Below are 24,063 nucleotides of genomic sequence, written 5' to 3' on the forward strand. Positions count from 1 at the left end.
TGGAGGACCTTTTAAGCCAGAAAAGGGAAGGATGTTAAGAGAAGTACCCATCAGAGGAGAGTAACAAAGCGGGGAGCCACTATTGGTGGACAGAGACTCCACCTCCGACTCATGCACAGGCTAAGCCGGTGGCTGTGGGAAGACGGGGCAGGGCCAGGACTCTGCCTGTGTCCCTGAAGTCAGGCCTCCGGAGAGCCATGCTAAGGCACTTGACTGCTCCAATGCTACGTAGGAAGCAAGGAGATTTTTAAGTGACTTTTATTTACTCCCTGAATGAAAAAGGCTCAATAATCAATTCTGGCCTCCTACTTTTAAAAACATTTAAGAAATCTGACCCAGGACTGCCAGAATTTCACCCAGCTTTCAGAATCTGAGAAGCACCCGCGCTGCCCTTCACCTGAGCCAGGTGTTTGTTTTGTAAAGGGAGCCAGCCCCGAAGAAACACTCAGGTTCTGTTTCTCAACCCATGGGTCAGAATCGACAAGAATAAAATCCTCCAGGGATGAAAGGGTGACAAAACCTGCCAAGCGACTCTGGTTCATGTGATTTCAGCAGGAGCCACAGAAAGAGAAGCAACTGAAGGAGAAGAAAAGCCAGGCAGGGTGCAGACACGCCAGGACCTCCGACCCCTGCGAGGAGCATCTCTCGGTAAGTGCTTCGTGAATGCCACAGGCTAAGCAGGTGTTGTTACTACTAATAGAATGAAATGTAAGTTTTTCTGTGTCTCCTCCATGTCTTTAAAATAGAACTATTGGAATATCAGTAATATTTTAAAATTCAGAAGTATCGCGCATCTTTTCCTCTCAAAAAACAGCCCTCATTTTTTCATTTAAGCCAAGAAAATTTAAAGTGGAATGTTTTTAAGAATGAGATCAATTTGACTTTTAAATTTTAAATGCTGCCATTTATTGATTCCTCATGTGGGAAATAACTAAGTCAGTCTCAAGGACATGTCCAAACTCTCAGTTCTCAATCTGCACCAATAATAAGAATGTTGTATTTGCTGTGATTGTTCTGAGTGGATATCCTGAAATGCAGTTTCCCTCTTCATATCAAAGTGGCTGAAGAAACAAATACTCATTTTAGGAATTAGCATGTTGTGATTAAGACATCTATTTTACCAGATAGCTAGACGATATGAGTTCAAAATTAGTCTAATATGTTAAAGCTCAAATAGTTCAAGAAAAAACTGTTAACTTGTAGGATGCTCTGGACATCATTCTGAGCCTAGAGATGACAGAAAAAACACACAGTTTTCATCGCTGCAGCTACAGTGACTTTTTTAGGATAAATACACAGTAAATGGAGAGAGAGTCGACATTCATGGTCCAAAGGTCTCACCACTCCAGGGGACTGGTGGGTCCTAGGCACCCCCATCCAACTTAAGCATCGAGCACCCTCCCAGGCCAGGCTCAGGAGGAAACACTCATCCATCCACTCCCACACCCCTGGGTCCCCCGGCCTTACGAGACAGATTCTATCATATACCCCAACCTGCAGTCCAGAAGATAAAGACTACATTGTTTAATCCCTGTTAAGTTGACATTAACTAGCTAATATAATGCTCTAAAACAGAAGTATACTAGAGTATATGGCAAAATACTACATGTTCATCTTTAAAGATGCCCACGATCTATTTACTAACAGGAATAACCTTTAAATAAGTGTGAGTTTCCACAAAATAATTAATTTATACAGAATGTTGCCAACCTTCCCTGAAAAGTCTATACAACAACTTAAATCCCATCATAATAAAATTCAAAACGACTGCCCTGAAGTTTTCCAGTGGCAATACCTGGTACCAAACCTACATTACTGACTTTGTTTTGGGCTGTTAAGGCTTATTAATGGGGTGGGAGAGGAGGACTACAGAAGGATAGAGAAGAAGGTAAAAAAGAAGGAAAATATACTCACTGGATCTCACAGTTAGGATAGTAAGGAATTGTGAAATAACTTCTTGGAAATATTTTATGCTTGGACAAAAAACATAAAAGGTTAAATTATTCCATTCTGAGAACTAGAATTAGAAATCATGTGTGACTGATAATACCACAGAAAGGAAAAAATCTTAACACCATCCTTAACCATAGCCTTGGTAATTACTTCTATTGAAGGATATTCTACAAAATCTCTGAGATGTCATATGTCTTCAGTCAACTGACTATAAAACCTTCAAAACATTATTCATTATCTGGAAGCTACTTAATTCTACTGTACACTATACATATTTTTGTTATTTTTGGCCATTCCCCTACCAGGGACAGAACCCGTGCCCCACCCCCCGCCCCTCAGTGGAAGCAGAGTCTAAACCACTGAGCCACCAGGAAAGCTCCATTATATATATTTTAATGATGTTTCTGCTGTGCTCAGTTGCTAAGCCGTGTCTGATTCTTTGCAACCACATGGACTGTAGCCCACCAGGCTCGTCTGTATGTGGGGTTTTCCAGGCAAGAATACTGGAGCAGGTTCCCATTTCCCACTCCAGGGGATCTTCCCAATCCAGGGATCAAACTCGAGTCTCCTGTGGCTCCTGCACTGGCAGGCGATTCTTTACCACTGCACCACCGTGAAGCCTTATTTTAATGAGACTACTCATTAAAAAAAAAAAAAATGTCTGAACAAAGAACTTCTATATCTGCTCCTGCTTCATGAAACACAATAACTGCCACTCTTTCTAAAGCCTTTAAAATACAGTTTAAATTAAACTTTTTGCAGAAGAAAAAAAATGGCTCAAAAATAAAAGACTGTACTTTTTTTTAATGGGATGCATGTTCCCCTCACTTGAAAAATATTGCTTATATTTCCTGGAAATTAGTGATAAAAAGTCACATGTTTAACAATTATAGTTTCATGATGACTACAAAAGTTGATTTCACATTACAGAAACAAAACAACAACAAACCACCAAGAACAGAGGCTAGGAAATGCCTGCAAAGCTGAAAATAGTGTTCATTACGACTTCAAAAGAAAAAACTGCCAGGCCCTAAAGGGTTGATCCCTATAGGAATTTTCACGTTATCGATCTCGTGGAGGTTAAACCAACAGCAAGAACTATTTACATTCAACAGCAGTGGAGTCTCCAAAGGCTTCATTTCAAGGCTGTCCTCGAAAAGCTTGTGTTGAAGCAATGAAAAGAAAGTTGGTGACCCTTCCCACAACGTGACATTCTAGCACTCCCCAGTTTCTAGATTTCAAAGTGAACCCGAGCTAAAAGGAAGACTGGGCAACTGTGAACAATGCGCCACAGAACAAGAGGTGGAAAAGCAGTTGATTAACCCTGACCACGCTCCACTGACCATCTCTTTATAAGGGAGGGCAGGGACTTTGCCCATGTATTGCCCTGAAAGACAACAGGTTACACATGGGACTCGTCTTCTATCACAAACCACGGAAAATACCCAATCCTCTGGGCACTGCATGAAGTGGAGTCTGTCAGTGAAGCGGGGTTAACATTTCTGTGATGAGGTGAGGCCAGCAGGTTTTCAAAAGCTTAAAAAACATCAACCAAGACAACAAACTGAAAAATACCCCAAACCCCCTTCCCATGCTAAAAGCTAAATGTAGGAGAAAATGTAATAAACTATGGTACATGGTTTACCTTTAACCAAAATCCTTAACAGAGAAGCATTTATTTTCATTTCAGGAAGGTATTTCCTTCCAACTGGATTTCTGTTTTCATGATAAAGGTTTTTGTCTATTTTAGAGACCAGATATGAAATGTGTTAATTATAACAATGTACTTTATTTTTAAAAAAGTCTTTAAAATTATGCCATCATGTTTTATGTTTGGGACCATCAACAAACATTTACTGAACTAGAGTAAAATGTAACCTGGCATATCTGGGCAGCAGTTGCTTTTTATTTTTGAAGCATGATGTGTAAAAAGAAAACTATACAATGAAAATGCATACATTTTAAAAATCCACAACCCTCAATCAGCATTTATAGTTTTTCCTGGCTCACAGTTTTATTTTTTTTTTTTTTATGGAACGCTTCACGAATTTGCGTGTCATCCTTGCGCAGGGGCCATGCTAATCTTCTCTGTATCGTTCCAATTTTTTTTTTTTTTTTTTTTTAGTATATGTGCTGCCGAAGCGAGCACTGGCTCACAGTTTTAAAAGCACAGAGGTAACACAAAAATGTTGCCTCATCCATACTTTACCCAAATGGTATTTGCAATAATGATGTGGAAAGGTAAGGGGCTAATGTCAAATTTGAGATTAACACTGGTCAAAAGTAAATGGGTTTTTCAAAACAGGAAGGAGGAATAGGCAACGATAGGACTTTTTTTTTTTTTTAACAGAAATTTAGAAATAAGACTCATAGACAAGGAAAAAAATTACTAACAATACAGACATTTTACCCGATCAATTTTCTTCCCTAAATTCCCAAGGATGGTATTTGCATGCTAATAATAATTAATTAAAACACCTACTTATACATCTCTATAGAGTTCAAGGGAGGCAACTGAATTATTATCAAATAATCTTATTAAAGATACCTTGTTTTTAATCACTGAAGTCTTCTCTAAAAAAATTAATACATAAATTCATTTCAGTAAGTTGAATTATGTGATCACAAAATTTCTCTTGATTTGCTGTTCCTTTTATTGAAAAGATATATCCTCATAACATGATACAGAATAACAGCCTAAGAAATTCTGGGTAATGCAAACCAGTAAAGGATCTATGTCCAAAATAAATATTTGAGAATTTTTTTTCCTGCCAAGATAAAGGCAATATACTCAACATCATCAATCATTGGGGAAATGCATAGTAAAACCACAATGAATTACCATTACACACCTACTAGAATGGTAAAAATTTTTTTAATTGACTACACCCTGTGTTGGTAAGGATGTGGAGTAAACAGAATGCTCATACTTTGCTGGTGGGGATATAAAATGGCATACTCACTTTGGAAAACAACCTGGCAATTTCTTAAGAAGTTAAAACATAAACACCTGTATGCGAGCCAGCTAGTTCACTCTTAAGTACTTACCTCAGGGATATGAAAACACAGGTCTACACAGAGACTTATGCACAAATGCTTAAAGCACCGTGTAGTATCCTAAAACTAGAAACAACTTCAGTGTCCTTCAACAGATGAACAAACAGATTGGGCCACATCCATTTGATGGAATATTGCTCAGCAGTAAAAAGGGAAAATGGTGAAAAATGCAATGATGTGGATCAAATCTTAAAAGCAATATCCTAAGTGAAAAAAAAAGCAGGCAAAAAAATACACAAGTATAACTCCATTTATATAAAACTGCAGAATATGCCAAGGCATCTGTGGTGACAAGAGCACCTACTAAGAGATTACCCAGAGACAAGGATGGGAGGAGGACAGAGTAAAAGGGGCCCAAGAAAACTCTTATGGGGTAAACGAAATGCTTCACGTGACTGAGGTGTGGGTTTCACAAGCACTTTCACAACACTCTAAATTCTCTCTGTTGTTCCTTCAGGAAGCTGAGAGGAGAACGTTTCAAACCATGGTAATAAGAAGGCAACTGGAGCTCGAAGCATGAGCCAGCTGCGAGCCACAAAGCCTGGTCTTCTCGTGTGCACAGCCGTTTGCATCTTCATTTTTATTTATTTAAGGAATCTGACTCCCGAGGAAGCAGAGGAGGAACCCGCCCACCCAGCAGTGGTGGAATGTGGCTTCTATCCAGATGAACTGTGCTCGGCTTTGTTTGAAGGGAAAGAGGCGGCTCCCCAGATTGCAAAGTTCTGTAGAATCCCTCATGGATCTGAAATACTCGCTCATTTACACAGACCAGGAAATTGCTCCAGGATTTCCCACAAGCTGCATTTCATAACCAGACCCCTGTCTGCAGACGAGGGCAGCTTCTCTTTGGCATATATCATAACTATTCATAAGGAGCTGGCTATGTTTGTGCAGCTACTCAGGGCTGTTTATGTGCCTCAGAATGTTTACTGTATTCATGTGGATGAAAAGGCCCCAAAGAAGTATAAGACTGTGGTGCAATCCCTGGTTAATTGTTTTGAGAACATTTTTATTTCATCAAAGAGAGAGAAAATGGCTCACACTGGCTTTAGAAGACTACAGGCAGATATTAACTGTATGAGAGATCTAGTCCATTCCAAGTTTCAATGGAACTATGTCATTAATCTCTGTGGACAGGACTTTCCAATCAAAACCAACAAAGAAATCATACACTACATCAGAAGCAAATGGAGAGATAAAAATATCACTCCCGGAGTAATCCAGCCACCAAGCATTAACTCTAAGACAAGTCAGAGCCATCTTGAATTCAGCCCTGAAGGAGACATCTATGTGTCTCCAAATGCAGGATTCAAGGTTGAGCCACCCCATAACTTAACCATTTATTTTGGAAGCGCTTACTATGTACTAACGAGGAAGTTTGTGGAGTTTGTGCTGACTGACATCCGCGCAAAAGACATGCTCCAGTGGTCCCAAGACATCCACGGCCCAGAGCGACACTACTGGGTGACTCTGAACCGACTGAAAGGTAAAACAACCCAGCAGAGGGGTGTCTGTGCAGGCCCGAGGCAACAGCAGCAGACGTATAACCGTAAAGATTCTATTTCAGTTCTTTGACTTGGCAAACAGCTCTATATATTCTGTAAGACCTCCCCCTTGGGTGGTCGTTGGCGGGGGTGGGGGTGCGGGGTGGCTCTGCTTTTAGGGATCTGGGGTTGGCCAGGCTCCCATGCCAGGCTCCCTGCTTTGTTCCCTCTCTAGAAGGAAGTGCCAGCATTCTGCGTCTCCTCAAATAGAGCCCTTTGAAAATTCTGAGCACAGATCACTGGAAAGTTCTTCCTTTCTTCATCTGCTTATTAGATACTGCTGAATACCCAGTAGTACTATTTATCATGCTAGGGGCTCTTTAAGAATGGAAAATATTAAAACTAGCCATTGTGTGTGGGTAGGTAGGTTTTCTGAGAGGCAGAGGGAAATATGATGCTTTCCTTTAAATAGGCTTATTTGCTCTTTATATAAAGTTGGCTAGCTCCTATTTGGGATATGCCTACAAGCTTGAATAGCTAAGTGAATAGGTCCAGGAAGACAGTGCAAACAAAGAGTCTAGGAGAAATGGGTGAGGACATTTTTAACCACTGAAAATCCTTTCAAATTACCCCCGAGAGCTGTCCTTTGTGCAAACAAGGGCAGGCATCCAGAGTGAGGTGGGGCTTTCTTTCCACCTGCTCACTGTGTGCCTGCCTGTCTTCTCCCTCAGATGCTCCAGGCTCCACCCCAAACGCTGGCTGGGAAGGAAACATTCGAGCTGTTAAATGGAGAAACAAGGAGGGAACAGTTCATGAAGGCTGTAAAGGTAAAAACAAAACCCAAGGGAGCTCCCTGGTGGCCTAATGGGTTAGGACTCCAGGCTTTCAACTGCTGGGGCCCAGGTTGCATTGCTGGCCCGGAAACTGAGATTCTGGAAGCCAAGCAGCTCAGGAAAACAAAACAAAACACACTCCCCAGGATGCCTTCAAATTTTACAAAAATTGTACAACTGCTGCCTCAGTAACAGTAGGAAAAGGCTAACCGTCATGTATGTGATGATCCAATTAGCATGGTGTCAATTTTTTAAAAAACTTCTTCTAACTACTCTCCAGACAGAAAAGTACACAAATTCTAACAATCTGAGTCAATAAATTTTCACAAAGTGAACACACAACAGGAATGCAACTTCCAAAGTTTTCAGATAAAAATACACCAGCTATCTGGCTTTCCCCACTTGCTCCTAGAATTCAAACCCAAACATTTATTTAAAATGAGCTCCCTGCCTCCCTGGTATATGAGAACAAAACAATTGAATAACACAAGTCTGTGCTCCTTGGTGGGATCAGCCAGCGATACCCCACCCTTCCAACACAGTTCCTGCTGAAAAAAGGTCTCTTTGCTTTGCCCTCAGGAGGCTCTCCCTCCAGGAACTGTGAATTCTTTTGCCCCTCTGACTGGTGTCCCAGAGGTTTCGGTTACTGGGACAAAACGCAGAAGCCAGACAGTGGGTGGAGGAGAAAGCAGTGCCTCTGTTCTTGAACAGTCTGGAAGAGAATTAGCAGGCTGCAGGGGAGTGCTCAGGCTCATCAATTTGGGGCAATCACCCCCGGGATGAAGAGCCAGAACCTGGCTCCTGGGGATCGATTCAAGCCTACTCTCCCGGGCTGGCTCTCCCCACCCACCCACACCTGCGGTGTGAAGAGAGCAGAGAGGGGCAGACAGTCTCAGGGAGGAAATGGTGGATGACAATTCACAACAGGACACGGACGAGTCCAATAGAAAGATGGCAAGTTCTCTGGTGCACACACGGAAGGGAAAACAGAGTATGCATGACCTCTGGGAGCCCGCAGCTCATGGTGGACAGAGAACTCGTGGAAACTGGAGCAAATCCGTGTGAGTCAGTTCTTCGCATCAGGGGGCCAGAGTGTTGCAGCTCATGGCAAACTTGTGCTCATGCCAAGCTAAAATTCTAAAGAATTCACCTAAACTAGCCCTTAAAGACTTCAGGAATCACTAACCAAACGAATGGAAGTTTCCCTTCCATCACAAGTTCAAAGTTGAAAATAAAAGCCCCTTTCAAAGCAACTGTGGAAATCATGTTTAATCTGAACTTGCAAGAAGCAGAGAGGCCTGACAGACGACCTTGGAAGTGTATCACTTGTCCACATAGATGTAAACTGACGACCAAGGCAGCTAAGTTTCTGTGTTCTCTTCGCAGGCCACTACGTCCAGGACACCTGTGTGTACGGACCAGGAGACTTGCCATGGATCATTCAATCCCCTTCTCTGTTTGCCAACCAATTTGACTCGACCGAGCCTCTGGTGGTCTCGTGCCTGGAGCGGTGGCACAGACGCAGAGTTCTAGGGCAGGCAGAGGTCCCTGTGGAGGCACACTGGCATTTCCAACGGAAGAGCCATCTCAATACGGAATTGAACCGCTGAGTCGGAAGTTATAGAGAGTGTTTGCTTTCTTATTGGTATCATTCTGTTTTCTTGACTTGAAATCAGAGAACATTTGACCAAAAAAGAATGGAAAAATTAATTCCTTGACAGAAGATAGTCCTAAAATGAATTTAGAAACTTGCTACTGACAAAGACTCTACTATTAATGATAAGCCACTTTCACAGTTTAGAGAAAGAAATCACAAGAGAAAAAATAATTCAAAGTTCCACTGGTGACTGGATAAGTGACATGGAGGCCTGACTGCCTCACTAAACAGTTAATGGAAATAAAGATTCTCCAAACACTTAGATCCAAGCTCAAGTTAGAGTAAGAATGTATCTTGTCTTAAAGGTACTATTGTGTATGAGATTCTAATAAAGAAACTCCCACTGAAGATGAAAATATGCTTCTAGCAGCCCTCTTTGTCTAGGAACAATGTAAGTTTGTTCTAGAAATCCTAGAAAAACAAGGAAGAGTCTACTTCCTTTGGGTAAAAGGAAATTATGGAGTTGAAACACAACTTCTTACAAAGGCTGCCCCCAAGTTTCTGCAGGCTTGCAGCTGCGATGATGAGACGGTCTGTATCTAAGCTGCCTATACCAGTCACAACCACAGGGGCGCTGGGAACCTGAAATGTGGCTGGAGTGACTGATCAGGTGAACCTTAACTTTAAAAACTTTAATTAATTAAAATTTAAATAGGCACACGTAGCTGGTGGTTACCATACAGAACAGCACAAGTCAAAGGCATGGATGGTCTTACTTCTCTCTACTCACAGATTCAGGTCTTTCAAAAATCCACAAATCTTTGTTGTTTTGTTGAGGACTTTTTGTATACTCTTTCTAAAAGAGCCCACGGCATCATACAGGGCTAGAAACATACAACTATTAAACAGGATAACTTAAAACAACTAAAATAAGGGGCAAGTAGGAACCACAGGACAGGACACTAAAGAAATAAATGTATAATTCAAGGGCAAAGCATACCCCTCAGTGAACTGACACTTCTCAAACACAGAAACTAAATGAGATTCCACTTAAGTCAATGAAAACAGCCCCTGAAAAGCATGGAACTACACAGAAGAAAAGAGGCTCTGAAAGCAGAGCCTGCAAATCAAACTTGAGCTAACCATAGCACGTTTAAATTTATACTGAAACAAACATTTCTTCCCCAAAGATATGCAATTCCAGGGAAAGCGCACGATAGAAGGTTAAGACCATCAGAGAACGTCAGCGCCCCAGACAGCCTGCTCACAAGCAGACAGAGTTGATGGTCATGCTCTGAGTGGTTGTTCAGAAAGTTCAGGTTCACCACAGTCCTGTCCCCTAAATTTTATAACAACTCTTTGCAAGTAAGTGCAAACCCCAGTACACTTTTAAATAAAAGTAAAAAATAAAAGAAGCTTGCATTGTTTCAAGTTACTTAAAAGATAAGTTTCCCTTCATTTCAATGTCAATTATAGAACACAAATTCACACGACTGCCCTCAAAAGGCTCAAATACTGCAATAAATCATTTCTGTAACAGCGAGATTAAAAAATAATAATAATAAGATAACTTAAAGACATGTCCAGTGGCTAAGATTCTGCCCTTCCAACGCAGTGGGCCTGGGTTCTACCCCTGGTGAGGGAACTGGATCCTGCATGCTGCACTAAGACCTGGTGCAGCCAAATAAATAAATAAAAAATAACTTAAAGGTAGAGGAATGAAAGGGGCTTCCTGGTGGCTCAGTTGGTAAAGATTCCCCGGCAGTGCAGGAGACCTGGGGTTCCATTCCTGAGTCAGGAAGATAACCTAGAGACGGAAACAGCAACCCACGCCAGTATTCTTGCCTGGGAAATCCCATGGACAGAAGATTCTGGTGGGCTACAGTCCATGGGGTCGCAAGAGTCGGACACAACTAAGTGACTAAACCACCACCACAGTGGAATGAAGCAGCGTCAGATTTGGGGAAGCACAAGCTGGGTGTTAGTGGGGCGTCAGGGCACCTCCTGGGAGGCCCAGACAAAGCAGCAGCCTCCATGGACATCAGAACCAGCAGGAAGCTGCCGCATTCTCTACCCTGAGCCAGCCTCTGACTGCGTTTATTCATCACATAAAAGAACAAAATTAAACCACACATAATACAAAGTCTGAACAATATTTCTAAAGATTGTATCTTAAAGGTGATCGTGAGGCAAACAGGGATCTTGAGATAATTTCTCCAAGTTTCTGGATACAGAACCTACTTGCGAACATGTAGAGTCTACTGTTCAACTTTCCTATTGTATTTTCCTTACATTTAAAAATTTAAGGCTGCCTGTGCTGTATGCTGTGTGATTTCCTAAGGCTTATTATTCACAGAAACCATGAAGATGGCAGAAAGGAAACAACTGAAGGAGGCTGGGCCTGAGAAGCAGAATTCACCACCAGCTTTTGAAGTGCCTCCTTCTTTATTTTCTCCCCTTTCCACTCTGCTCACTCCATGATAAAAACTAAAACAAAACAAAAAACCAGTGTATGGGTGTAAATTTTTGTTTCACTTCTGACTTTAAAACATCCACACACTGCACTCACCTGTCACAAAGCCTAGCTAAATGAAGCCAGGTCAGCAAGCCAGACGTTACTACTCACACCTCTACTGACTGATGTGTTCCAACTGTGATGCTGGAGAAGACTCTTGAGGGTCCTTTGGACAAGCAAGGAGATCAAACCAATCAATCCTAAAGGACATCAACCGGGAATACGCATTGGAAGGACTGATGCTGAAGATGAAGATTCAATACTTTGGCCACCTGATGCAAAGAGCTGACTCACTGGACAAGACCCTGATGTTGGGAAAGACTGAGGGCAGGAGAAGAGGGTGACAGAGGATGAGATGGTTGGATGGCATCATCGACTCAATGGATATGAGTTTGAGCAAACTCTGGGAGATAGTGAAGGACAGGGAAGCCTGGTGTGCTGCAGTCCATGAAGTGGCAAAGAGTCAGACATGACTCGGTGACGGAACACCATCACCACACCCTTTAACATACAGGTCAGCTTCTCAAGCTTACCTGTGCAAACAAATCCCCCGGGAGGCTCTTGTTAAAATGCAGTTTCTGATTCTGCAGGTCTGAGGAGGGGCCTGGGAGTCTGTGTTTCTTAAAAAACAAAAGCAAAACCCTCCCAGGTGACGCCAGTATTCACAGGACCATGGCTCATGTTTTGAGTAACAAGCACACCATTTATTTTGCAACCCGTGGTTACTCCAATGTGTTTCTTCTTATTACAAGCAGGGACGAACACAGTGGGGAATACTGTTAGTTTTGTGGCTAGTGCTTTGTTTACCATGAAAACAGAAAAACCTAGCAACTACATCTCTTTGGACTCTGTTTTCTGAAGTCACGCACACAGCGTGTGTTTCAGAACACAGAACAAGGGCAACTTCAAACCCTGGAGTCTCTTCTGGTGAACCAAAAAGCCCCATGTCCATGGAATGACAGAGGGAAAAAGTGGAGAAAGTGCACCCCCTCAGTATCACTCCTGACACTGTTCTTCTTTTTAAACATAACATTCTACCATGTTTGTTTACGTGTTTATTCCTTCCTGTTTCCAAGAACGGTGTTCTTGTGCAGAGGAAACACAGTTCTAACCACTAGACTGCCAGAGAAGTCCCTGACACCGTTCTCACAACACTAGTTCCTGTAAATTTCAGACATTATCTAAAACATGAAAATACTTGCTTTAGATTTCCACACTGTGGCCTTATCTCCCTTCATTCACATTTTCATGACGCACCACAGCTCCTGAAACTGCACCATCATTCCTCCTTTGGGTACTTGGGCAGAAGTGGTTGGTATTCACCTCTTCTTCCAGGGTGTCCAGCTAGACCGCAATCCCCAGACTCCTGCAGGTAGGTGTGCGCACGTGACTAAATTCTGGCCAAAGGCATGTGAGCAGAAGCAGTAAGTACTATACCCAGGTCTGACCTATAAAATACAAGGCTCTCAGTGTTGGCTGCATGAGTGACTGAATGAATGACTCCCACCAAGGGCACCACTGACTGTCCCAGGCTCTAATTTTCTAAACCGAATAGTGTTATCAGTTGAATTATGCTCCCCACCTCCCCACAAATGGTGAGGTTCTAACCCCTGGGATATTAGAATGTCACCTTCTGCAGATGCAATTAGTTAAGATGCAGTCACTGCGTGGGCTGGGATTACTATAAAAAGGGGGGAATTGAGACACAAAAACAGACTCCGCAGAGGGAAGACTGTGAACAGACACAGGGAGAGGCAGCCATGGACAAGCCAGGGAGAGAGATCTGGGATAGATCCTCCCCTCGCTGCTCTCGGGAAGTACCAGCCCAGCCAACACTGTGACTGCAGACTTCAAGCCTCCAGAAGGGTAAGAAACTAAATGTCTGTTGGGTCACCCAGTCTGCAGTGCCTGGTTACAGGAGCCCCAGCAAACTAAAATGCAGAGTATTCAACCTAGCTCTGTGTGCAAAGGCGATTTTTAAGGAGATCACCTAAGTGAAAAGAGTAAAATATTACTCTTCTGACAACAGACTGATTTTTAAGGGAAGCTGGTCCCTAAGGTTGGTTCCTGAGTTATATAGCCAGGGTCCCGTCTTCACTGGGCAGTCTCGGCTGCCCTGCGGCCCGTTAGGAGGTAGAAGGAGCCGGCACTCCAGTTCTCACCTGGTCTTGGCTGCCACTTGTGCAATCCTGACGAGGTCACTTCCCCTTTCCCCCTGCTTCCTCCCCTTCCTTAAAGCGCTAGACGGTGACTTTCAGAGTTGACTAGCACTTTGTTCCGAGACACCAACAGAATGACTTCACAGAGTTCCCGAGTGGCACTGCCTTTCCATGAAATAACATCAATTTCTCTGCAGAGCTGTGAGCACACGCTCCTGTTCTGCTGCAGGTCTGTCACAGTGGCTACCACCAAGGACACCCAAGGTCAACCAGTGAAGAAGACAACTGCACGCCCATCTAAGAGATGGTCACCCCCGGTGGGTCAGGGGAGAAAGCCTGATTCCTTTAGATCACTGAGCCTTCCAGCAGAAATAAAAAACAAAGAAAGCAAGAAAGAAAAGAAATATTCAGGGGCTCCACACTAATCCTGAAATCCTGACGTAGGGCCTGAGGTCGGGAGTGGGGACTTAAAAAAACCACTGCGGTGACTCTACAGCGTGACCTGGGCTGGGAACCACTGGTTTAGGGTATCTGACTGCTTTAAGATTTCAGCTTAATTTCCCACCTTCTCATATTTACATTCTTCCAAGCAAGCTTCCAGAGTGCACCTGTGGATGTGCCTGACACAGACAGCGCCTCACACACTACTTGTTAAAACACACAAACGCTTGAACACAGAGAGGTTCCTTTCCTGCTCATGGGAACCCCAGGCCAGCTGAGTTCCCTCTCCTTCACGACGCTTCTCTCACAGGCTCCTTTTTTTTACTTGCTCTTGTTTAGTCTTTTCTCTCTGTCACTCTTGCACAGACCTACACATTGTTGCCCCCAGGGCTCTCTGCTGCTGCGAAGGCATCAACAGCCCCTGATGACAGCACTGCCCTCGCGCCCCCACCCCCGGGGAGCTGCTCCTCAGCCTGGTGCTCCTAGTTTCCACCAGGCAGTCTGACTCACACCCCTGGCTTCTCCCTGCTTCTGAGCGGCCCGGGCAGTGATGGCACCTCGAGCCCCCACCTTCTCAGGCTGCCTGGGCACTTCCTCTCCTGAATGTGGCCGCTGCTCTTCCTCTCCCACCTATTCCACCCCTACAGCACACCCAACATCACTAATAGCATCTCTCAAACTTCAGGCCTTCCCCTGCCTAATGTACTGTCAGCATCTTAATATTTTTCTTTAAATCTACCCATTGTTTTTACTTAAATTTACTTGAAACATTAACTTGATCTTGCTAAGTATAAAAATGGTGTGTGTGCGTACATGCTAAGTCATGTCTGGTCTGTTTCTTTGCAACCCCATGGACTGCAGCCCGCTGGGTTCCTCTGACCATGGGATTTAGGAAGCGTAGAAATGCAGAGAACAAATCTCTGGAGGCCCTGCCTGCCCAAGCTCTGAGCTTAAGGCCCATTCTCCTGGGAGCTGAGTGAGTGTTGGAGATGCATTAAAACCATCCCAGGACCAAATGGAAACTTTTCCTGCAGGGCAGGTACATGACAGAAGGTACAGGAAATGGGAGCTGCCGTCCTGCCAGGCAATGTCTTGTGAGGACGTCTGGGGTCCTTCCTGTGGTCCCCGTGCCAGCACTCCTACACCGACAGTGACGTCCCAATCTCTGGGAAAGCCTGACTGATGAGAACACGCTCTGCCTCCAAGGCCCAAAACAAATGCCTCCTTCATAAAGCCATTTCTCACCAGCACGACCAGAAGTTCTCTGGCCCCTCAACTCCAATAACATCCTCACATCCACTTGGCAACTGGCCTGAAGAAACAAAGAAGGGAATGGCAACCCACTTCAGTGTTCTTGCCTGGAGATCCCCATGGACAGAGAAGCCTGGCGGCGAGTCCACAGGGTTGCAAAGAGTTGGACACAACTTAGTGACTAAACAACAACTCAAGAAACCAAGTAGAATACGATTTTTCATGTAACTTGATTCCTGCAGGACTGCAGTCTCCTTAAGCGCAGGGACCGAGTCATCCACATCCCACTTTTCCTGGGAACCCCTGCAACATCGTCTTTAATACCGGAGACATATCAATACTGGACGATAAATGACACAGATTGATTCCTAAATGCATTCTTTAAATTTCCCTTTTTTTGGTAAAAGCTTAATGAGAAAGATTCCAAATTTTGTGATGGGCTTGATCCATAATCACCCCAAAGTGGAAACAACTATACATCCCCAACTTCTTCACCACCCATCACCTTCTGTCTGCCTTTGAGCCTCAAATTAATGAAATCACATTTCAGTGAGTCCTCCTCTGCGTCTGGCTTCTTTGCGGAGAAGTCATTTTGAAACTAAAGTCATTCAGCCTAGCTGGAAGCTGCCCCCAGCTTCCCACTGCTCTGAGGATAAAATCCACAAGCCCCCCGTGGCCACCCAGGACTACGGAAGGTGAACCCTGCCTAACCCTCCACCTCACCCACTTCTCTCCCGTCCCCACCCTCCACCACACTTTCTGTTCCTTCAACTAGCAAAATCCTCTGCCACTTCTGAGCTTAGGCACAAACCTTCCTTAGCGGGGTCCTTCCTGCCCTCAGGTCTTAACTCAAACCTGCAGAGGCGCCTCCACTGACCACTGGGAGGCCTTCCTCCCTCTGGTACCTCGGCCTCTGCATTTCCTTCCTGGCCGCTATCACAATCAGCATTACCTTGCTCATTTATCTGAGTGTCTCTCCAACTGGAAAGTGGGCTCCATGAAGGCAGGGACTGAATCAATCTTACCTATCGTGTACCCCATTCCACAGTTGCCAGGATGGGGCTGGCCCATAACAGCTGTCTTATGAAAGCTGTTGAATCAAAGAATAACTCACAACAGGGAGAAACCATCCTGGGAAGCCTAAGGAAACCCAAGCAAAGCTAATATAGGTGAAAATGCAGTCAGTTGTTGGCATCCATGACATTAAAATAAATGCCAGGTTCTTCACGGACAGGTGGAACACCAAGACACAGAGGTCCTAGGCTGTGCAGCAACCCCAGAGAGCAAAGTCCTCTGCACCCTCTCATGTGAGCTGAGTGGGCACTCTTAGATCACATGTGTGCTCACGAGTATGAGTGTCTACTGAGGACATGCAACATGCCTGGACAGAACAAGGCAAGGGTGAAGAAGCCCTGATTCCACTTTCAAACATGTACCAGTGAAGCACAGGGGATGGTGAGGGCGGTGAAGATACACCGTGTGAGCCTGCAGTGACAGACACACAACATTACATACTTGTCCCAGCTCAAGGAATGCTCACTGCCAAGCATGAACCCTAACATAAAGGGGACTCAGGTGATGGTGAGGGATCAAGACAGGTTCATTAACTGGAACGAATACACCACTGGTGCGGATGTGGATACAGGGGGATGCCGGGCACATATGGGGGTAGAGGGTCTGTGAGAAACCCTTTACTTTCCTCTTAATTCTGCTATGCACGTTAAACTGCTCTGAAAATAAAGTCCTATTTATAAAAATAAAAAAGAAAATGAGAAAGAAGAAACTCTCATAGTCCAGTGGGAAAAGTACCACACAACCAGCAAGTACATTCTGATGAGATCTGTGGGATAACCAGGTGCCCAAAGAATGGGGAAGGAGGCTGGGTTCACACAGGAAGCAACGGCTCTGAACTAAGGTTCTGGGAGCAGGCCTCCACCCGCTAGAAGGAATAAAGGCACCAGAGAGGACAGGTGGGCAGGGCCACGGCACCAGAGGTGGTCTGAGTCTCTACCTCCAAGGAGGGGATGGAAGATGGATTCAAAGCAAGGATGGGGATGGAAGGGTTTTATGCAGAGAAGCAACTGATGAGATCCGTGTCTAAGAAAGAACTGAAAAATGCTGAAATAACACATAGAGGGAGGGAGCCCAAACCATCTGATGTCTTCAGCTATTGAGAAGGAACAAATGATGTCAACAACTCACTGTGTGACAAACTTCTGCTTTGATCTCTTTTAGGGCTCGCTCAGAAAACACGCAGCCACAGCACCGGAGGAAGCAAAACCTGGAGAGAGAATACAACACGGAGAATGACTTAAATAACAACTTAAAAATTACCACCCACATTATCGATTAATATTTATTCTGTTTACACAAAGGCCAAGAACCACAAAGAGGAAAATGGTTATATCTGATTCCCTTAAGAAAAAAAAAAAATTAGTGTGTCCTAAATAAATAAATAAGTACAGACCCACACATGAGGTATCCCCCCACTTTTTGAAAGTTTGCTTTAGACTACTTCATTCTTTACAAGAGACCTACACTTTCATTTTTTCCAAAGACCTACATGAGCACCTATTTTTACTAATGGAAAGAAACGCAAACTGAATTTTTGCTTTTATGAAACAAGGCAAAAAAGTAGAAGATAGCATTCAGTGTTTGTTTTGCAGAGAGCTATTACATAGGTAGTTTGCACCCCAAACTCCTTTCAGCTAACTACATTCACCATCTCAGCATCAAGCTGCCATAGCTCTGAATTATGTCTGTTAGCATCAGGCCTTTATCCCTATTTATTTTGTGCATGTGAAAGCAAGGTGTGTCCTAAGGTAACTGCTTCTTTATTTTGTAAGAAAAATTCTTATAAAAATTCATACAAATTTAGGGAAAGCTCTACTTTTCAGATAGAGGAGAACCCCATATATTGAAATTGAAACCACAAACACAGGCCACAGTTCCACTACCACCTCCTTGCAATAATCTTTTAGAAAAAACACTAATGATAAAAATAAATAAATGCATTTTTAAAAAACTCCACAAAAGTCAAAAGACAGAATAGGAACTCAGGAAGAAAATATTTTAAATATATATGAGATTCATAGTTTTTTTTTTTGGCCACTACATGCAGCATGTGGGATCTCAGTTCCCCAACCAAAAATTGAACCCAGGTTCCCTGTATTGGAAGCACAGTCATAACCACTGGACCATCAGGGAAGTCCCAAGATTCAGAGTTTATGAATATTCAAAATAGTCTTTAAAAGCAATAAGAAACAATACGCCAAGGGCCTTAACATGTGGTTGACAAGAGAAACATAAACATCAGAACACATAAAAGATGCTTAACCCCCATCTATTAATTACAGAAATGCATTTCAAACAAAGACACATACTGTTTTACTGATCAGGCAGTAATGAAAGAGTCTGAAGGTGACCAGTTGGACACTGAGGAAACAGGCACATTTGTGGGTGGGTATGACACAGTACTACATTTCAGGACAACTGGCGGCATCGGGTAAAGCGTCACTCTTCTGAATTTCTCCTACAGAAACATTCCCTATGGAAACAGGCGTTCAGTTCAGTCACTCAGTCATGTCCGACTCTCTGTGACCCCATATACTGCAGCACGTCAGGCTTCCCTGTTCATCACCAACTCCCAGAGCTTACTCAAACTCATGTCCATCGAGTCAGTGATGTCATCCACCCATCTCATCCTCTATCGTCCCCTGCTCCTCCTGCCTTCAATCTTTCCCAGCATCAGGGTCTTTTCAAATGAGTCAGTTCTTCCCATCAGGTGGCCAAAGTATTGCAGTTTCAACTTCAGCAGCAGTCCTTCCAATGAATATTCAGGACTGATTCCTTGAGGATGGACTTATTGGATCTCCTTGCAGTCCAAGGGACTCTTCAAGAGTCTTCAACACCACAGTTCAAAAGTATCAATTATTCAGTGCTCGGCTTTCTTTATAGTCCAACTCTCACATCCACACATGACTACTGGAAAAACTATAGCTTTCACTAGATGGTCCTTTGTTGGCAAAGTAATGTCTCTGTTTTTTAATATGCTGTCTAGGTTGGTCATAACTTTTCTTCCAAGAAGCAAGCATCTTTTAATTTCATGGCTGCAGTCACCATCTGCAGTGATTTTGGAGCCCAAGAAAATAAAGTCTGTCACTGTTTCCAGTTTCCTCATCTATTTGCCATGAAGTGATGGGACCTGATGCCATGATCTTAATGTTGAGTCTTTAAGCCAACTTCTTCATTCTCCTCTTTCACTTTCATCAAGAGGCTCTTTAGCTCTTCTTTACTTTTTGCCATAAGGGTGGTGTCATCTGCATATCTGAGGTTATTGATATTTCTCCCAGGAATCTTGATTCTAGCTTGTGCTTCATCCAGCCCACAGTTTCTCATGATGTACGCTGCATATAGGTTAAATAAGCAGGGTGACAACAGACAGCCTTGACGTACTCCTTACCCTATTTGGAACCAGTCTGTTGTTCCATGTCCAGTTCTAACTGTTGCTTCCTGACCTGCATACAGATTTCTCAAGAGGCAGGTCAGGTGGTCTGGTATTTCCATCTATTTAAGAATTTTCCACAGTTTGTTGTGATCCACACAACAATTTGGCATAGTCAATAAAACAGAAGTAGATGATTTTCCAGAACTCTCTTGCTTTTTCGATGATCCAATGGATGTTGGCAATTTGATCTCTGGTTCCTCGGCCTTTTCTAAATGCAGTTTGAACATCTGGAAGTTCACGGTTCATGTACTGTTGAAATGTGGCTTGGAGAATTTTTAGCATTACTTTGCTAGTATGTGAGATGAGTGCAATTGTGCGGTAGTTTGAACATTCTTTGCCATTGCCTTTCTTTGGGACTGGAATGAAAACTGACATTTTCCAGTCCTGTGGCCACTGCTGAGTTTTCCAAATTTGCTGGCATATTGAGTGTAGCACTTTCACAGCATCATATTTTAGGATCTGAAATAGCTCAACTGGAATTCTATCACTTCCACTAGCTTTGTTTGTAGTGATGCTTCCTAAGGCCCACTTGACTTCGCATTCCAGGATGTCTGGCTCTAGGTGAGTGATCACACCATCGTGGTTATCTGAGTCATGAAGATCTTTTTTGTGACGTTCTTCTGTGTATTCTTGCCACCTCTTCTTAATATCTTCTGCTTCTGTTAGGTCCATACCATTTCTGTCCTTTATTGCGCCCATCTTTGCATGAAATGTTCCCTTGGTATCCCTAACTTTCTTGAAGAGATCTCTAGTCTTTCTCATTCTACTGTTTTCCTCTATTTCTTTGCACTGATCACTGAGGAAGTCTTTCTTATCTCTCCTTGCTAGTCTTTGGAACTCTGCACTCAAATGGGTATATCTTTCCTTTCCTCCTTTGCCTTTCGCTTCTCTTCTTTTCACAGCTATTTTAAGGCCTCCTCAGACAACCATTTTGCCTTTTTCCATTTCTTTTTCTTGGGGATGGTCTCAATCACTGCCTCCTGTAGAGCGTCATGAACATCCGTCCACAGGTCTTTAGGCACTCTGTCTATCAGACCTAATCCCTTGAATCTATTTCTCACTTCCACTGTAAAATCATAAGGGATTTGATTTAGGTCATACCTGAATGGTATAGTGGTTTTTCCCTACTTTCTTCAATTTAAGTCTGAATTTGACAGTAAGGAGCTGATGATCTGAGCCACAGTCAGCTCCTGGTCTTGTTTTTGCTTACTGTATAGAGCTTCTCTATCTTTGGCTGCAAAGAATATAATCCATCTGCCCATGTGTAGTCTTCTCTTGTGTTGTTGGAAGAGGGTGTTTGCTATGACCAGTGCGTTCTCTTGGCAAAACTCTTGTTAGCCTTTGACCTGCTTTGTTTTGTATATTAAATATACAAACTAACCCCAAAATCAATTTTCTAGTGTGGAGGTCCTACAAATAGCACCAGGGAAAAGCCAAAACAGGCAAAGCTCAATGAACTGAGAAGAGAAAAAGGAGAAGAGATTAACTAGCAAGTGAAAAGAAAATCTAGGGGAAACCACAATCGGAGCAACGTACTGCAGGTAACCCCTGCTCAAGACCCCAGAGCTGAGACTGTCTCTGCTAAGTTCCTCTTTTGGGGTGAACCACGGTTTTCTTAAAAAGAAGTGGGAAACCAGATATAAAAGGTCACATAGTGTGTAATTCTATGGAGGCAGGGGGAGGAATGGGGAGGGACTGGTTAATGGGTAGGGGGTTTTTGAATTAGATGGAGGTGACAGCTGCACAACACTAAATGCCACTGAAACATACACCTTAAAATGATCAATTTTACGTTATGAACTTCACCTCAAAATACTGTGTATGTACACAACACACACACAGAACAAGGTTAGTTACAAATCTCATTCCTCAGAATATCTCTCGTGAACTTTGGCCTTTCACTTTATTTATTTTTCTTTTTTTCAGCTTCATTTAGGTATAACTGACAAACAGGAATTGTATGTATTTGTGTACAACTTGATGATCTGCTATGTGTATATGTTAAGATAATCCTCGCAAACAAGCTTGTTAACATACCCATCACCTCACAAGGTCACCACTAAATCTAAACTTTAAGAGAGGCCTAAACAATTTCGATTCAGACTCTCTGAAGAATGTAATCTTTAAAAGTACAAGATCCTTGGGACTTCAGTTTTCCTTCTCCACAAACCAATGAAGCCTTAGGTTATTTCATTTCAGAGCTGGGTGGTCGGTTCCTCTGGTGTAGCTTTCCACATACAATGTACATATGTCTCTTAGACGGCCATGTACAGATGTGCCAGAACACTCCAGATTGGCTGCAGCACTTTCCTAACCAAAAACACCTTAGAAAAACCAGTGTGATTATGAAGCTACAGCAGAGTTCATGAGAGCCCTGGGATTACTTACCCACAGTCCACGTCACCTGTCCACACTGAGTACCTACCTGTGTCGGCCGTTCATTTCCAAGCCCACGACAGGGCAGATGAAACGTGCCCGCTGGAGGTCGTCATGCTTGTCACCTTTAGTGTTTCCTTTATCGCCTTCCCAGGCGGGGTTGTCAGAGAGCCTCAGCTCTGTCACATTCTGTGAAAAAACATCACAACTTCTTTGACAAATGGATCATCCTTAGCCTTAATTACTGTTCTAGTCCCTTCTCATCCAAACCTCTTCTTCTACTTTTCTTTCACATCAATTAACACAGAAATGAAATTAAACCATAAGTTGTGATAGAAAACAAGATTTTTTAAATGTACTGTCTAGCAAATTATTAATTTCTATTTTACTAGCATTTTGCTAAATAAGGCAAAGGAACTTTGGACATGAAAATTTATCCCACTAAGAGAAGAAAGCTTCGTAACAGTATCCCCTGGAAAGGAACACCTGTTTTCCTGGCTAATGAAGCCTCAGTCAGGCTGTTCATATTACTGACCTGCCATGTTAATTTAATAGCTGAAAAGACAGTAAAATCTTTGAGGCCACGGTCTAATGAGTCCAAGGCAGGCTATCAGCTGGATATTACTGTCATACTCCTAGACCCAGTTATTTGGGTTTTCAAAATTCGATTTTACAAGGAGTGACTTAACAGTCTCACTTTAGCATCTGAAGCATTTCTCCATAATTAACTGCACCAATTTGATTTCAACTCCAGGGAGCAGCTGAGCACGTCAGAAGGAAAGCCACTACTGGAACAAACTGTCAACTTCTTGCTTGAGAGCTGGTGTGTGTTCATTAGGTTCTTTGCTCAGGGTATTTGTGGATTATTAATTACAGTAATAATCACTTCTGCATTGTTTTATTTGAATCCTTCTGTCTTTATAGAGTTATGAGTTCTTAGAAAAAAATATTTTGCATTAAAATTAAAAGTTCAACCACATACATTATATATTGTGAGTACAGACTTGTATAAGTTAATTTCAGTGGTCATCACATTTTTGAGATAAGGTAATTCTGCTATTGTGGGTTTTTGAGAAATGAATTTTCTTCTCAAGGAAATGATGACAAAAATCGACATGGATATCTCCACAGCATGACCATCAGCCGCAATTCAGAATTACTAATTTGTCTGAAATGAACTATTCCAAATCCCTGTATCCTTTTGTTACCCCCCAAAACTCAAACAAAATGCCTATTATGGTAATAGGCTAAAAACTTAAAAAAGAAAGAGAAGGAAAAAACTCAAAAGCCTCAGCCTGGGAGTCAGGGTTCTGGCTCTGATTTAAGCAACCCTTTGACAAGCCATGAGGCCTCAACATGTCACACACAGTGAGATGAAGTCACACAAAGTGAGATGAAGTGTCTGACAAGTTTGCAGTTCTCAGATTCTTCACTGCTTTTTTGATTTTTCTCCCGCTGACCAGATTTGAAAGATTTTGTCTTCTCAACAAAGTTCCTTTACTAAAAAACTTGTTTTTCCACTTCTGTGATAGAAATGTGTCAATCAGAACATCTAATCAGCAGGAGATAACCACAATGACTGAAAACTGATCTATCTATAAAAATCTCTAATTGTATAAAAGTGTCTTCTAAATAAAAAATTTCAAGTAGTTGAGTTTTAATTTTAAAAATTATGCCTCTTAACATTTATACAGCACACTGAGAATTTTTAAAGCTCTTTCACACACATTAAGTCACCAGAGAGATTTATAATACAGTTAAGTACAGGTGTGGGGACTTCTGGCTTGAACTTTAAGTGACCTGTCCTAAATCACACCTTTATTAGATGGCTGGATGGGACTGGAATTCCAACTTCCAAGTTCAGTCTAAAACACACATGAATTCTATACA

At 42.8% G+C, this 24,063-nt stretch overlaps 2 protein-coding genes and 1 pseudogene across 3 annotated transcripts in view; 1 reads left to right on the forward strand and 2 right to left on the reverse strand.

The window, feature by feature from the left end:
• RTF2 (replication termination factor 2) overlaps window positions 1–24,063 on the reverse strand; it is a 43,083-nt gene that overhangs the window by 13,352 nt on the left and 5,668 nt on the right. For both annotated transcript variants that reach the window (XM_065921748.1, XM_065921749.1), the window contains exons 4-5: window positions 22,223–22,362; window positions 17,493–17,571 (exon numbers count right to left, since the gene is read on the reverse strand). In XM_065921748.1, coding sequence (XP_065777820.1) covers window positions 17,493–17,571; window positions 22,223–22,362 — 219 coding nt within the window. The remainder of the gene's footprint in view (window positions 1–17,492; window positions 17,572–22,222; window positions 22,363–24,063) is intronic.
• LOC136159473 (beta-1,3-galactosyl-O-glycosyl-glycoprotein beta-1,6-N-acetylglucosaminyltransferase 7) lies at window positions 83–9,921 on the forward strand. Its single transcript, XM_065921747.1, has 4 exons — window positions 83–648; window positions 5,468–6,496; window positions 7,226–7,321; window positions 8,714–9,921. The coding sequence occupies exons 2-4, from the start codon at window positions 5,527–5,529 to the stop codon at window positions 8,935–8,937; spliced, it is 1,290 nt and encodes a 429-aa protein (XP_065777819.1). The 5' UTR covers window positions 83–648; window positions 5,468–5,526; the 3' UTR covers window positions 8,938–9,921.
• On the reverse strand, window positions 3,979–4,066 carry LOC136162122 (U6 spliceosomal RNA; annotated as a pseudogene).

Source organism: Muntiacus reevesi, chromosome 2, assembly GCF_963930625.1.
Source record: "Muntiacus reevesi chromosome 2, mMunRee1.1, whole genome shotgun sequence".
NCBI lineage: Eukaryota > Metazoa > Chordata > Mammalia > Artiodactyla > Cervidae > Muntiacus > Muntiacus reevesi.